Source organism: Moschus berezovskii, chromosome 14 (genome assembly GCF_049115385.1).
Source record: "Moschus berezovskii isolate FMDL1 chromosome 14, NW_MosBer_1.0, whole genome shotgun sequence".
NCBI lineage: Eukaryota > Metazoa > Chordata > Mammalia > Artiodactyla > Moschidae > Moschus > Moschus berezovskii.
The window spans coordinates 53871061-53884156 of NC_142473.1; the positions used below are offsets into that span (position 1 = coordinate 53871061).

Sequence of the window (13096 nt, forward strand, 5' to 3'; positions counted from 1 at the left end):
AAATATTCTCACAGATTAGAAACACCCTGAGGACAAAGATTTCATCTTTTAACTCCTTCACATAATGTCAGTTCAGTTCAGTTCAGTTCAGTTCAGTCGCTCAGTCGTGTCCGACTCTCCGCGACCCCATGAATCACAGCACGCCAGGCCTCCCTGTCCATCACCAACTCCCGGAGTACACTCAAACTCATGTCCACAGAGTCGGTGATGCCATCCAGCCATCTCATTCTCCGTCGTCCCCTTCTCCTCCCGCCCCCAACCTTTCCCAGCATCAGAGTCTTTTCCAGTGAGTCAACTCGTCTCATGAGGTGGCCAAAGTATTGCAGTTTCAGCTTTAGCATCAGTCCCTCCAATGAACATCCAGGATTGATCTCCTTTAGAATGGACTGGTTGGATCTCCTTGCAGTATAAGGGACTCTCAAGAGTCTTCTCCAACACCACAGTTCAAAAGCATAATGTCAAGGGATGCTAAAGAAATGTAGATCTTTATATATATATTTAGTAATAAATATCTCCATATACATGTAGACATACATACATGTATATAGCCCACATAAAGGATTATGTAAAATATGAATATACAGAAAATTATAGATTTCTAGGTGTAGTCACATACTCATATTAAAAAATATACAGAAATATCTATTATAAAACACCAACCATTCACATTTATGATAAAGTTAGTCTGAAGATTATAATACACATTTGGAATGAAATGAGTTAAATTAAAAATTTAAACCCCAATTAAATTTAAATCTAGTTTAAAGTAAAAAAAAAATTAAAAATAAGTATATAAACTTCTTCCATACATTCTCTATCATACTTGAAAATAAGTATCTTGTATCATGCATTGAGATGCCCGGGGCTGGTGTACTGGGATGAACCAGAGGGATGGGATGGGGAGGGAGGTGGGAGGGGGGTTCAAGAGGGGGAACACATGTACACCCGGGAGAGATTCATGTCAATGTATGGCAAAATCAATACAGTAATGTAAAGTAATTAGCCTCCAATTAAAATAAATAAATTGAAACAAAAAAGAAAATAAGTATCTTCATAAGAATTGTTTATATCTGGCTTTTGTTTTCTGCTGTTTAAAATTCAAATATGCCTATGAAGGTAAAGAAAATGTTATGAAAAGAGACATGAAGAAGTGGTGGAAAGTGTTTGTGGACATTTTAATGACTGACCACACAATGGTACACACTGATGGAATAACGAGCTGTTTCTACAATACTAAGAATTACCTCATTGATGAAAAAATATTATTATAGAAAAATGCATTAAAACAAATGAAAGAAATTATAATTAAGATATTAGAATAACAATGCAGAAAACCAAAGAAGTCCAACAAATTTAATGAATTCTGTCTTCTTTGTTCCTAATGAAAATTCCAAGCAATTCTCTCTATCCAAAATAACAGTAGACTTCAGTGCTATTTCAAGGTAAATCTCAGCACTATATTAGCAATGAGACTTAAACTGGTTTTGGAATCAGAAGCTCTAGGGGAAAATTAGGCTGGGATTTTAGGACTTCTTTAGTAATATTATATATATATATATATATACACATACACACATAAATGTATAAAGTGTGTGTGTGTGTGTGTTTGGGAGAAGAAGTAGATCCTTTTTCCTTCCTCAGTCTTGGCTGAGAGGACACAAATAAAATCAAAATGAAGGAAATTTTGAAACAGGTGTTGGTAGAAGAAAGGCAATTTGACAGATGCAGGAGCAGCTTGGCGTTCTTTGGGAATTCACGATGGAATAGCTCAGGCAGCACTACATAACGGGCCTCAAAGGATTTCTCCAGAGGAATTAGGAAATCATATAGAACCATGATGGCTGAGACACCACCAGAAGTTTGAGGAGGCTTCATAAGTGCTCTGTTTACTAGTCTCAGGGAAGGAAAGAAGCCAAATTAATTCTGAACAAGAACACAGAGGTTGACACAGGTAATAAGTTTATCTTAAAATCTTTTTGGCATGACCTCTATATACCAAGCTCTGTGTAGGATTATTTATGCACATTTTTCATTAAATCTTCATAAAAATTCTGGTGAGGAAAATGACCAAGGCAGATGAGAAGCACCTGGAGAGTGTCCAGTGTCAGGGGTTGCTGGAAAACAAAGAAAAGATGAGACAAAAAGTAAAATGTACGTAATGTTATTAGGAGTAAAAGAAGAGATACACTGTGAGGGAGGATCTATCAAATAGAAAAAAATGAAACAAAAAGTGGATGGAAGAGTAAATCAGAAGTGAATTGGAAGCTAGAGAAAATAAGGGTCTGAAAAATCAGGGAGAATGGAAAAGAGAAGAAGAATAGAGATAGAAATGAGATTGTTTAAAAAGGAGAAGATGGGGTAAAACATATTCAGGTAAAGAAAAACAGAGTCAAAGGCACGTAAAAGAAAGGGTAACATAAAATCAGCAATTTCCATAGAACAGCAGTGCTTCAGCAGGCCCTGGGGACTTAATCGAGACTATCAAATATTTTATGAGTTTTTCCAAGAAAAATATCTACTAGGGATGAGCCAACTGATTCTTCTCAAGTAAAAGCCATCACCAATTGCTTGGGAAGAAGGACCAGCCAACTAGAGGGCTCTCACTTAACCTGTAAAGTATAAAAGTGTCCCTTCCTCAAAGTGCTCCAGAGGGTTAGCTGGGCAGCACAGAGTGCTTTGTTTAGATCTGAGCGTTGTGACTTATTTGGAGAAAAATAACTTCACTGTAGTATTGTCCCCCAACCACAAACTCTCCTCTCACAGCAGGGAAACAGGAGGAAGAATGAGCCCGGAAGCCTACCTGGTCTTATGTACCTGTCAACACCACCACTGCCCATCCCCAACTCTCCCAGAAAAACTCATTGATTTTTCTTTCGCCTTTCTCACAATCAGTACCTGGATGATGACAAAGAAATTTTAATTGCTCTCAAAGCCCCTTCATTTAAGCTTTTGTGCCCTGTTAGAAAAAGATTTTTCTCTAGATCAATGATTTTCAACCCACATGCAGAAAATCAAGGAGGACTTTGAGAGTTTGTAAAATATCTGAAAAGAATGATATTTAATCATCCATATTCATTTATTCTTTATTTAATTCCTTCATTCAACGCATATGGAAAGCTAACATATGCTTGGCATATGGTCTTTTATAGATTTATTGATTGATTTATTTTTGCTTGCACTGGGTCTTCATTGCTGCTTGCAGGTTTTCTCTAGTTACAGTGAGCAGAGGCTACTCTCTAGTTACGGTGTTCAGGCTTCTCATTGCAGTGGCTTCTCTTACTGTGGATCACTGGCTCTAGACACATGGGATCAGTAGTTGGTCCTACTTTATGCAACCCCGTGGACTGTATATAGCACAGGCTCAATAGTTGTGGTGCACAGGCTTAGTTGCTCTATGGCATGTGGGATCTTTGGGGATCAGGGATCGAACATGTTTCTCATGCATTGGCAGGTGGATTCTTTACCATTGAGCCACCAGGGAAGCCCAGCACATGATCTTTTAGGTGATAAACAGAGTCCTTTCCTTCAGGAAGTTTAATTCTAGTAGGAGAGATAGACACTAAACAAATATCTATGCAGTGTTTAATTAACTGCACTTACTTATAAGAAGACTATGAAAACTATGTACTGAGGCATCTTAAACTCTTATGAGAATTGCAAAAGGCTATTTGAGAAGAATTATTCTTTGGGATTCCCTGGTGGCTCAGAGGGTAAAGTGTCTCCCTGCAATATGGGAGACCTGGGTTGGATCCCTGGATCAGGAAGATCCTCTTGAGAAGCAAATGGCAACCCACTACAGTATTCTTGCCTGGAGAATCCCATGGATGGAGGAGCCTGGTAGGTTACAGTCTACCGGGTTGCTAAGATTTGGACACGACTGAGTGACTTCACTTTCTTTCACTTTATCTTTCTATTTGAGGATAGATAGGCTTTGATTGGAGAAGGCAGTGGCACCCCACTCCAGTACTCTTGCCTGGAAAATCCCATGGATGAAGGAGCCTGGTAGGCTGCAGTCCATGGCGTCGCTAAGAGTCAGACACAACTGAGCGACTTCACTTTCAGTTTTCACTCTCATGCATTGGAGAAGGAAATGGCAACCCACTCCAGTGTTCTTGCCTGGAGAATCCCAGGGACAGGGGAACCTGGTGGGCTTCTGTCTATGGGGTCGCACAGAGTCGGACATGACTGAAGCGACTTAGCAGCAGCAGCGGCAGCAGGCTTTGATTGGAGAAGGCAATGGCAACCCACTCCACTACTCTTGCCTGGAAAATCCCATGGACCAGAGGAGCCTGGTAGGCTGCAATTCATGGGGTAGCTAAGAGTCGGACACAACTGAGCAATTTCACTGTCACTTTTCACTCTCATGCATTGGAGAAGGAAATGGCAAACCACTCCAGTTTTCTTGCCTGGAGAATCCCAGGATTGGTGGAGCCTGGTGGACTGCCATCTATGGGGTCGCACAGAGTCGGACACGACTGAAACAACTTAGCAGCAGCAGCAGCAGGCTTTGATTAGGCAAAGAGGAATTTTATAGAAGGTGGAGGAAGGCACAAGAAACAGGAAGGAACACATGGGAAATCCCATATCTGGAAGTTTCTTAGTGAAATCTAGGAACTTAGAGACTGCAAATTTGGCTGGATTGAAGAGACCAAAGTGGGGGGAAATGGTGTGAATTGGCACTGGAGAGGTAGACATGGGCTGAATTGTGCTGTAGTTGAAGGAAATGATAAATATTTAGGACTCTGTGCTAAGTACAATAGAAGATCTTGAGGGACCTTAGGCTTTTGGTGGATAAATAATTTTCTAAATATTCAAAGTGTATTCTGACTGCAGAAAGGAATTTTTGAAAGGGGGCATTCATGGGTGGAGGATAAGTTAGGGTGCCCGGAAGAAATGAACTATGCTATTTTTGACTACACAAAAGGAAGAAAGGTAATAATGATTTTGTATGTTTTGGAAACAAATTTGAAACTCATTAAGTGTTGGTTTAATGAAAGAAGAGGTTTCAAGAATGGCCTCAGGTTTTTGGAGTGTTAGAAGATTCTCGAAATAAAGATTTTGTGAATAGCTACTCTCATATGTGGTTGTTTCAGGGTCAATAGCCTTTATTCTTTTTCCCTTAATATTTTAAAATGAGGTTATAGCAAGTTATGTACAACTTGTGAAGATTAATTTGAACAGTTATATCCACTAATGTGTCTATTTACAAATGTATGTGTGTGCTCAGTAGTTCAGTCCTGTCTGACTCTTTGTGACTCCAGGAATGAACTCCACCAGGCTCCTCTGTCCATAAAATTTTCAGGCAAGGATAATGGAGTGGTTTGCCATTTCCTACTCTGGGGCATCTTCCTGACCAAGGGACTGAACCCGAATTGACAGGAAGATTCTTTACCTCTTAGCCGCCATTATAAAAACAGTGAAATAGATGCTCAGGCACATGCAAGAATATATACACACATATATATGTGTGTGTGAGAGAATATATGCATATGTACACACATATATATATACATGCATACACATGGATTTATATAGACAAGGGATGTAGGTTTGGCTGGTGATGAAATTTTGTGAAGGTGTGTTTGTGGTGATGATACTGTGAGTTCTTCCTTTGATTATTTAGCAAAATTCTCAATGCTATTAAGTCCTTGGATGTTGCTGCTGCTATTCTGGCAAATATTCAGTGCTGTTAAAGGAAGATATCAAAATTTTCTTCTGTCTAAACACTAGTTGTTTCATCTTATCTCCCTTTTAAAGATCAGAAAATTAAATTCAAGTGAATGGAGGTCATCGCATGTGATTGTCTAAGAAGCAAAAAGATGCAAAAACCTCTCAGCCCCTGATTTGAACATAGTTTTCCCCTCTGTTGTTCCACTGCTACATCCGTAAAGCCATTTACCTATCTTAAAAGCTTTTTTCAATTTAGGAGCTGGAAGCCCGGTGGGAGAGTCCAGCCTCAATCAGTGGTAAGAACATCATGATGAACTCTAGCGCATCACAGGTCAACCACCATAGCTTCATTTTGACAGGTATCCCAGGAATGCCAGATAAAAACCCATGCATGGCTTTTCCCCTGGGATTTCTCTACACCATGACTCTCCTGGGAAATGGTACCATCCTTGCCATCATCAAGGTAGATCAGAGTCTCCATGAGCCTATGTACTACTTCCTCTCTATCTTGGCTCTGACTGATGTTGGTCTCTCCATGTCCACCCTGCCCTCCATGCTCAGCATCTTCTGGTTTAATGTCCCCGAGGTTCCCTTTGATACATGCATCACACAGATGTTCTTCATCCACAGTTTTGGAGTGGTAGAATCAGGAGTATTAGTGTCTATGGCCTTCGACAGATTTGTGGCCATCCGAGACCCACTGCACTATGCTTCCATCCTCACCCCTGGCATCATTGGCAAGATTGGAATAGCTGTCATCATCCGGGCAGTCTGCGTGGTCTTCCCAGTGCCCTTTCTTATAAAGCGGCTGCCCTTCTGCCATTCCAATGTCTTGTCTCATTCGTACTGTCTCCACCAAGATGCAATGCGGTTAGCCTGTGCCAGCACTCGTGTCAACAGCCTCTATGGCCTCATAATCGTCATCTTCACTTTGGGGTTTGATGCCCTCATCATTCTCTTTTCTTATGTGCTCATCCTGAAGACAGTACTGGGTATCGCTTCCAGAGCTGAAAGGCTCAAAGCGCTCAACACCTGCCTCTCCCACATCTGTGCTGTGCTCCTTTTTTATGTTCCTCTCATTGGTGTCACCATGATCCACCGGTTTGGGAAACATCTGTCACCAGTAGTACACACACTCATGGCCAATACCTATCTGTTACTGCCCCCTGTACTAAACCCTGTTGTCTATAGTGTGAAAACCAAGCAGATACGGAGGAGGATCACCCATGTGTTCCAGAGGAGAAAGAACAGGGTCTAGTGTCATGGAATCAAATGTAATATGGAGAATAAGAAGCATTTTGAGCAACTACAATGCAGTCAAATTGTACACTTCTGGGAAAATCGAAAGGGCAAGGCTTGTGGGTGAGAGTCTTTCTTGTTCTATATATGTTCCATTTTGGAATGCATATTTTTTGATATCTGGTGTCACTTGAAAAATCTAATTAATTAATATAATTTTCTCCTCTGAAACTGGAGATGAGCATCAGTGAAGACATAACTCATCACCTGTTTATCCAGGTAACACTTTTGAGTGTTTATTCATATAATGTTAAGTAATATTGTTCTTTAGTTATTAATTAAATAATAATCAGAAAAGGAAAGATTCAAAATGCTATATAGCACTGCTGAAGGTCTAAGATATTTTTTCTTAATATGGAGAAAGAAAATTGTTCCATAATCAAACAGCTTTTATTTTGTTGTTTCAATGTTCATTGGGTAAAGAGTGCCTATGTTAAAATTAAAACAAACACATGTGTGGTTGCTTAATATATGCCTTTTTTTTAAGGGTTATTACTTCTTTACAGTTCTAATTTTCAGTCACATATTTAGTAGAATAACAGGTGCTCTGCCTTTACTCTTTAAACCCAGCAGAAGTGAACTCTATTTTGCTGTGTACAAAGGACCCAGCGAAGCTTTATCAAGTAAAAGTACTGCCATGCTTTGTGTAAGGACAAGTGAACACTTGCAGCACTGGGAAGTTTAAGAAAGCAGGGTACCCATGTGTGGGGATGAGTATGTCAAAGGCGATGCATCTTTGCACTGAAGTTCATACCTGCTTTTCCAGGCAAGAATACTGGAGTGGATTGCCATTCCCTTCTCCAGGGGAATCTTCCTAATCCAGGGATCAAACCCATGCCTCCTGAATCTCCTGCTTTGGCAGGTGGATTCTTTATTACCGTTCCACCTGGGAAGCCTTCTGGTCCCTGAACACACAGAGAAGAATGCACCAACTTCCTGCACAGTTTGTGGCATATTTCTCTGCAAGGAAATATGTATACAAGTCAAGTCGGTATTACTTTACAATATCACATTTAATTTGCTATACTAGTAGTTTTAGTTGCCTTTATATATTCTCTCAGTGAATTCTCCCAACAATCTTGGAGAATAATGTTATCACATTTTATACATGAGGAAATGAGGTTTAAAGAAGTTAAGTAACTTACTCAAAATCATATAGCTAATAAGTGGAAGAACTCAATTCAAGCTTAGATCCGTTGATTCTAAAACCTGTGAACTGAGACTTGACACATGTCTCAGGGTTTTCTAAACTTTAAGAAAATTTGAGGTAGAGGGAAGGAACCAGTAATCCTAAAATGTGATGTGTGAGAGATGTTAGTAATCAGTGTTGTAGAAATGTTATTTCAGTTCAGTTCAGTGGCTCAGTTGTGTCCAGTTATTTGTGACCCCGTGGACTGTGGCACGCCAGGCCTCCCTGTCCATCACCACTTCCAGAGTTTGCTCAAACTCATGTCCATCGAGTTGGTGATGCCATCCAATCATCTCTTCCTCTGTCATCCCCTTCTCCTCCTGTCTTCAATCTTTCCCAGCATCAGGGTCTTTTCCAATGAGTCAGTTCTTCGCATCAGGTAACCAAAATATTGTGAGCTTCAGATTCAGCATCAGTCCTTCCAATGAATGACTGATTTCCTTTAGGAATGACTGGTTTGATCTCCTGACAATCCAAGGGATTCTCAAGAGTCTTCTCCAACACTTCAGTTCAAAAGCATCAATTCTTCGGCATCAGCTTTCTTTGTATTCCAACTCTGACATCCATATGACTACTGGAAAAATCATAGCTTTGACTAGATGGACCTTTGTTGGCAAAGTAATGTCTGATTTTTAATATGCTGTCTAGATTGGTCATAGCTTTTCTTCCAAGGAGCAAACATCTTTTAATTTCATGGCTACAGTCACCAACTGCAGTGATTTTGGAGCCCAAGAAAATAGATAGGCTGAGTCAGACTAAATTTGCAAGACTGATTTTGAGTTTACATTTTCAATGTTACATAATTGTTGAGATTTGTTAGTTTGTGCCGAATGCAAACATCATCCAAGGCCTTAATATAGATATATGCTATCTAAATGGAAACCATGAATCCCAAACAAAGTACATTATAGTCAATTGGCCTATAAGGAGAAAATAGTAGATCTTTTATTCGTATTTAAATTTATCTCATCTTTAAAAAATGTTTATTTTTCTTAATGTGTTGTCATATACATGTTAGTACAGTGTGCCTATATACAATATTTGAATGCATAAACATAAAATATAAACATATCAATGTAAGGCAAAAACCACTACAATATTGTAAAGTAATTAGTCTCAATTAAAATAAATAAATTAATTAAAAAAACATATTAAGAAGTGTCTTTTTTTTCTTATACAATTACATAACCAAAACTTGAAATCCTTAAATTAGACATAAAAGCCAACAACTATCGATTATGTTTACAGTGTTCAAATACTGTGATGACAGAGGCAATTAGGAGAAAGTGCCCATTAATCTCTGATTCTATGATGGAGCCATGTAGTGGCAAGATCAAAAATCTAATTTTTGTTACTGGCAATAAACACACATACTCCACATCCTCACTGTACACTCTCTTTTCTAGATCCTGCAGTCTGACTTCGTTTCCATTGCTAGATGAAACCTGTTCCCATGGCTCAGATTTATTCTGAAATAGCAAGTCAAATATTTCCCCTCAATCCTCCTTCAGCTTGATGTATTTGAGTAGATTATAAATATTTAAAGTCCCCTCCCTTTTAATCTTCTTTCTGGTTTCATGGCACTCTATTGCATCTCCTACTTTCAACTTCTCTTGTTTCCTAGCATACCTTCCTTCACGTCTTCCTCTCAAACTTGATGTGAGTATTTCTCCAAGTTCTCGCCTTGCCTTTCAGTAACCTCGGTAAATTTCTCTCTTCATGATACCAGTCATGCTAACAGCTTTAAAAGAGAGCCCACATGCGTGTTTCTTTCCCTCTCCTTCTCCTCCCCCTCTTAAGATCGAACTCTTAATTTTTAACTGCCTTTGCATAATCTCTACATGGAGTTTTCTGTATACCTCACTCTCATACAAGCCATATTTAACTCTTGCTTTTCCCCACAGTAATCACTTTCCATTTCTTTGAAGGTATAAATTCTCCATTCACGTAACATTCAAAAACATACAGGCACATATCCAGAAACTGTCCTTCTGTCTTTGATTTATTTGCCTCTGTCATCCATGTCTGCTTCCCACGTAGCATAGTGGTAAAATCCACCTGTCAATGCAGGAGACACAAGAATGTGGGTCCGGTCCCTGGGTCAGGAAGATTCCCTGGAGGAGGAAATGGCAACCCACTCTAGTACTCTTACCTAGAAAATTCCATAGACAGAGGAGTCTAGTGGGCTACAGTCCATGGGGTTGCAGAGTCAGACATGATTGAGGGACTGAGCACACAAACATCCATGTCCATGTTAGTAATCACTCTAGTTTCAGCTCAGTTCAGTTCAGTCACTCAGTCGTGTCCAACTCTTTGCAACCCCATGAATCACAGCACGCCAGGCCTCCCTGTCCATCACCAACTCCCAGAGTTCACTCAAACTCATGTCCATCGAGTCGGTGATGCCATCCAGCCATCTCATTCTCTGTCGTCCCCATCTACTCCCATCCCCAATCCCTCCCAGCATCAGACTCTTTTCCAGTGAGTCAACTCGTGGCATGAGGTGGCCAAGTAGTGGAGTTTCAACTTTAGCATCAGTCCTTCCAATGAATACCCAGGATTGATCTCCTTTAGAATGGACTGGTTGGATCTCCTTGCAGTACAAGGGACTCTCAAGAGTCTTCTCCAGCACCACAGTTGAAAAGCATCAATTCTTCGGCGATCAGCTTTCTTCACAGTCCAACTCTCACATCCATACATGACCATGGGAAAAACCATAGCCTTGACTAGATGGACCTTGGTTGGCAAAGTAATGTCTCTGCTTTTTAATATGCTATCTAGGTTGGTCATAACTTTCCTTCCAAAGAGTAAGCATCTTTTAATTTCCTGGCTGCAATCAGCATCTGCAGTGATTTTGGAGCCCAAAAAAATAAAGTCTGACACTGTATCCACTGTTTCCCCATCTATTTCCCATGAAGTGATGGGACCAGATGCCATGATCTTGGTTTTCTGAATGTTGAGCTTCAAGCCAACCTTTTCACTCTCTTTCACTTTCATCAAATTTAGTCCTCTTACAAATGTAAGATACATATTTGTATCTTGCCAAGATGAAAACAGAAATAGAGGCAGAGTCAGAATAAATTTTTAAGATTGACTTGGAGTTTACATTTTCAATGTTACAAAATTACTTGAGAATTGTTAGTTTGTGCAGAATGCGAACATCATCCAAGGCCTCAATATAGATAGATGCTATCTAAATGGAAAACATGAATCACCTCAGAATTTGGAGGTGATATGGAATGAGGGGGAACTTTTCTCAGGGGGAAGAAAACAACCAGCACAGGAAACAATATGTCAAACTACATCTTAAAAGAAGATATCTTAGAAAAACGTATCTTGAATATATGACCAAGTTTATTACCTGTACCTGATTTAGATAAGCTTCTTAGCCAGGAGACTTGGTCTCATGCTATTATTGTCTGAAACCTTTTTGCAGTCTTAAGGAAAGTTGACCCTGAGACCTTGAGAAATGGAAGCTGAGGTCGAAGCCATTATGAAAGACTTCACATAAAATTGGAGCTACTCCTTCTTGTTTTCCAATGTTGCAAAGAGCAGAACTCAGGCTTTTTAACATGGTAAAGAGAAGTTGTAGTCTATTTAGATTCCTGAAAGTGGTAGAGAGAGAAAAATTGAAATTACATTGTGTGGCCCTATGAATTTAGACTTGAGGGTCCAGTCATGACACGAAATGAAACCAGTGTTGGTTTCATTATTTTCATTGTGCAGCTCTGTGCCTAAAATAACTATGGAAACTCAATGGACTGAAAGAAAATGAAATATCCTCCCTTCTTTTTAAATAAAACTGTGTTTCTCAAGCTGTATGTGGTAAATTAATTTTGAGTTTTGTTTCTTACTTTTCCAGTTTATCTGGAACAAATACAACTTTATTGTTCTGAGTTTGGACACAAAACTGTGTGCTTCAGTGTCACTGCAAAGTCAAACTGTTACGCTGATTTTCAAATGCTCTCCGTCTCTGTACTTGCGTCATCACACAGATACATACTACACCATCCCCAGACAAGCACCAGTATATGGTTCTGGTGTACCAGTATTGTAGTAGGTCAACAATAGTGTTGGTTTCAATAGTGTTGTAGTAGATCCCCTCCTTCTTTAGTTTTTCTCCCCGATCTATCTTTTGGAATGAAAATCTTATCATTGTGAGAGACTAGATTATACTTTCTCTTTTGTATGGAGATTACACAGTTCTTTCCTGCTGACACCAGGGAAAGGGCATGAAGAAGATGAGGTGGAGGGTACGAATGAGACCCAGTAGGAATCAGCATGGATTTGAGAGCTAGATATGGTTTCATATTGTAGCTGCTCTATTTTATTGCTGTGTGAACTTGATCAAGCTACACGAACCCTCTACACTTTAGTATATTTCATTTTAATTGAAAATAATAATACCAACAACAACAATACCAACTGACATTTATTGAATGCTAATTATTTCTAGGCCCTGGGAATTTACATCCATTAACTCCTTTAATCTTTATAACTCTATAAAACAAATAAGAACTAGTCTCGTCCCGACTTTGTGGATTAGCAGGATTACTACTACTACTACTACTAAGTCACTTCAGTCGTGTCCGATTCTGTGTGACCCCATACACGGCAGCCCACCAGGCTCCCCCATCCCTGGGATTCTCCAGGCAAGAACACTGGAGTGGGTTGCCATTTCCTTCTCCAATGTGTGAAAGTGAAAAGTGAATGTGAAGTCGCTCAGTCATGTCTGACTCGTAGCGACCCCATGGACTGCAGCCTACCAAGCTCCTCCGTCCATGGGATTTTCTAGGCAAGAGTACTGGAGTGGCTTGCCATTGCCTTCTCTGATAGCATTGAATAAATTAGGTATCTTATCCATATTACACAGAATGCAAGTGACACAGTCAGGAATTAAACCCAAGCCTTTCCTCTCAATATATTCACTGGTAGAGT

At 39.7% G+C, this 13096-nt stretch overlaps 1 protein-coding gene across 1 annotated transcript; it reads left to right on the forward strand.

The window, feature by feature from the left end:
- Positions 1 to 5977: 5977 nt before the first annotated feature.
- On the forward strand, positions 5978 to 6928 carry LOC129553977 (olfactory receptor 51H1-like). The gene has a single exon (XM_055422642.2). The coding sequence runs from the start codon at positions 5978 to 5980 to the stop codon at positions 6926 to 6928; it is 951 nt and encodes a 316-aa protein (XP_055278617.1).
- Positions 6929 to 13096: the final 6168 nt, after the last annotated feature.

What these genes read in the sequence shown, in the direction of transcription:
- LOC129553977 (XM_055422642.2), top strand. Translation starts at nt 5,978, where the DNA reads ATGATGAACTCTAGCGCATCACAGGTCAACCACCATAGCTTCATTTTG.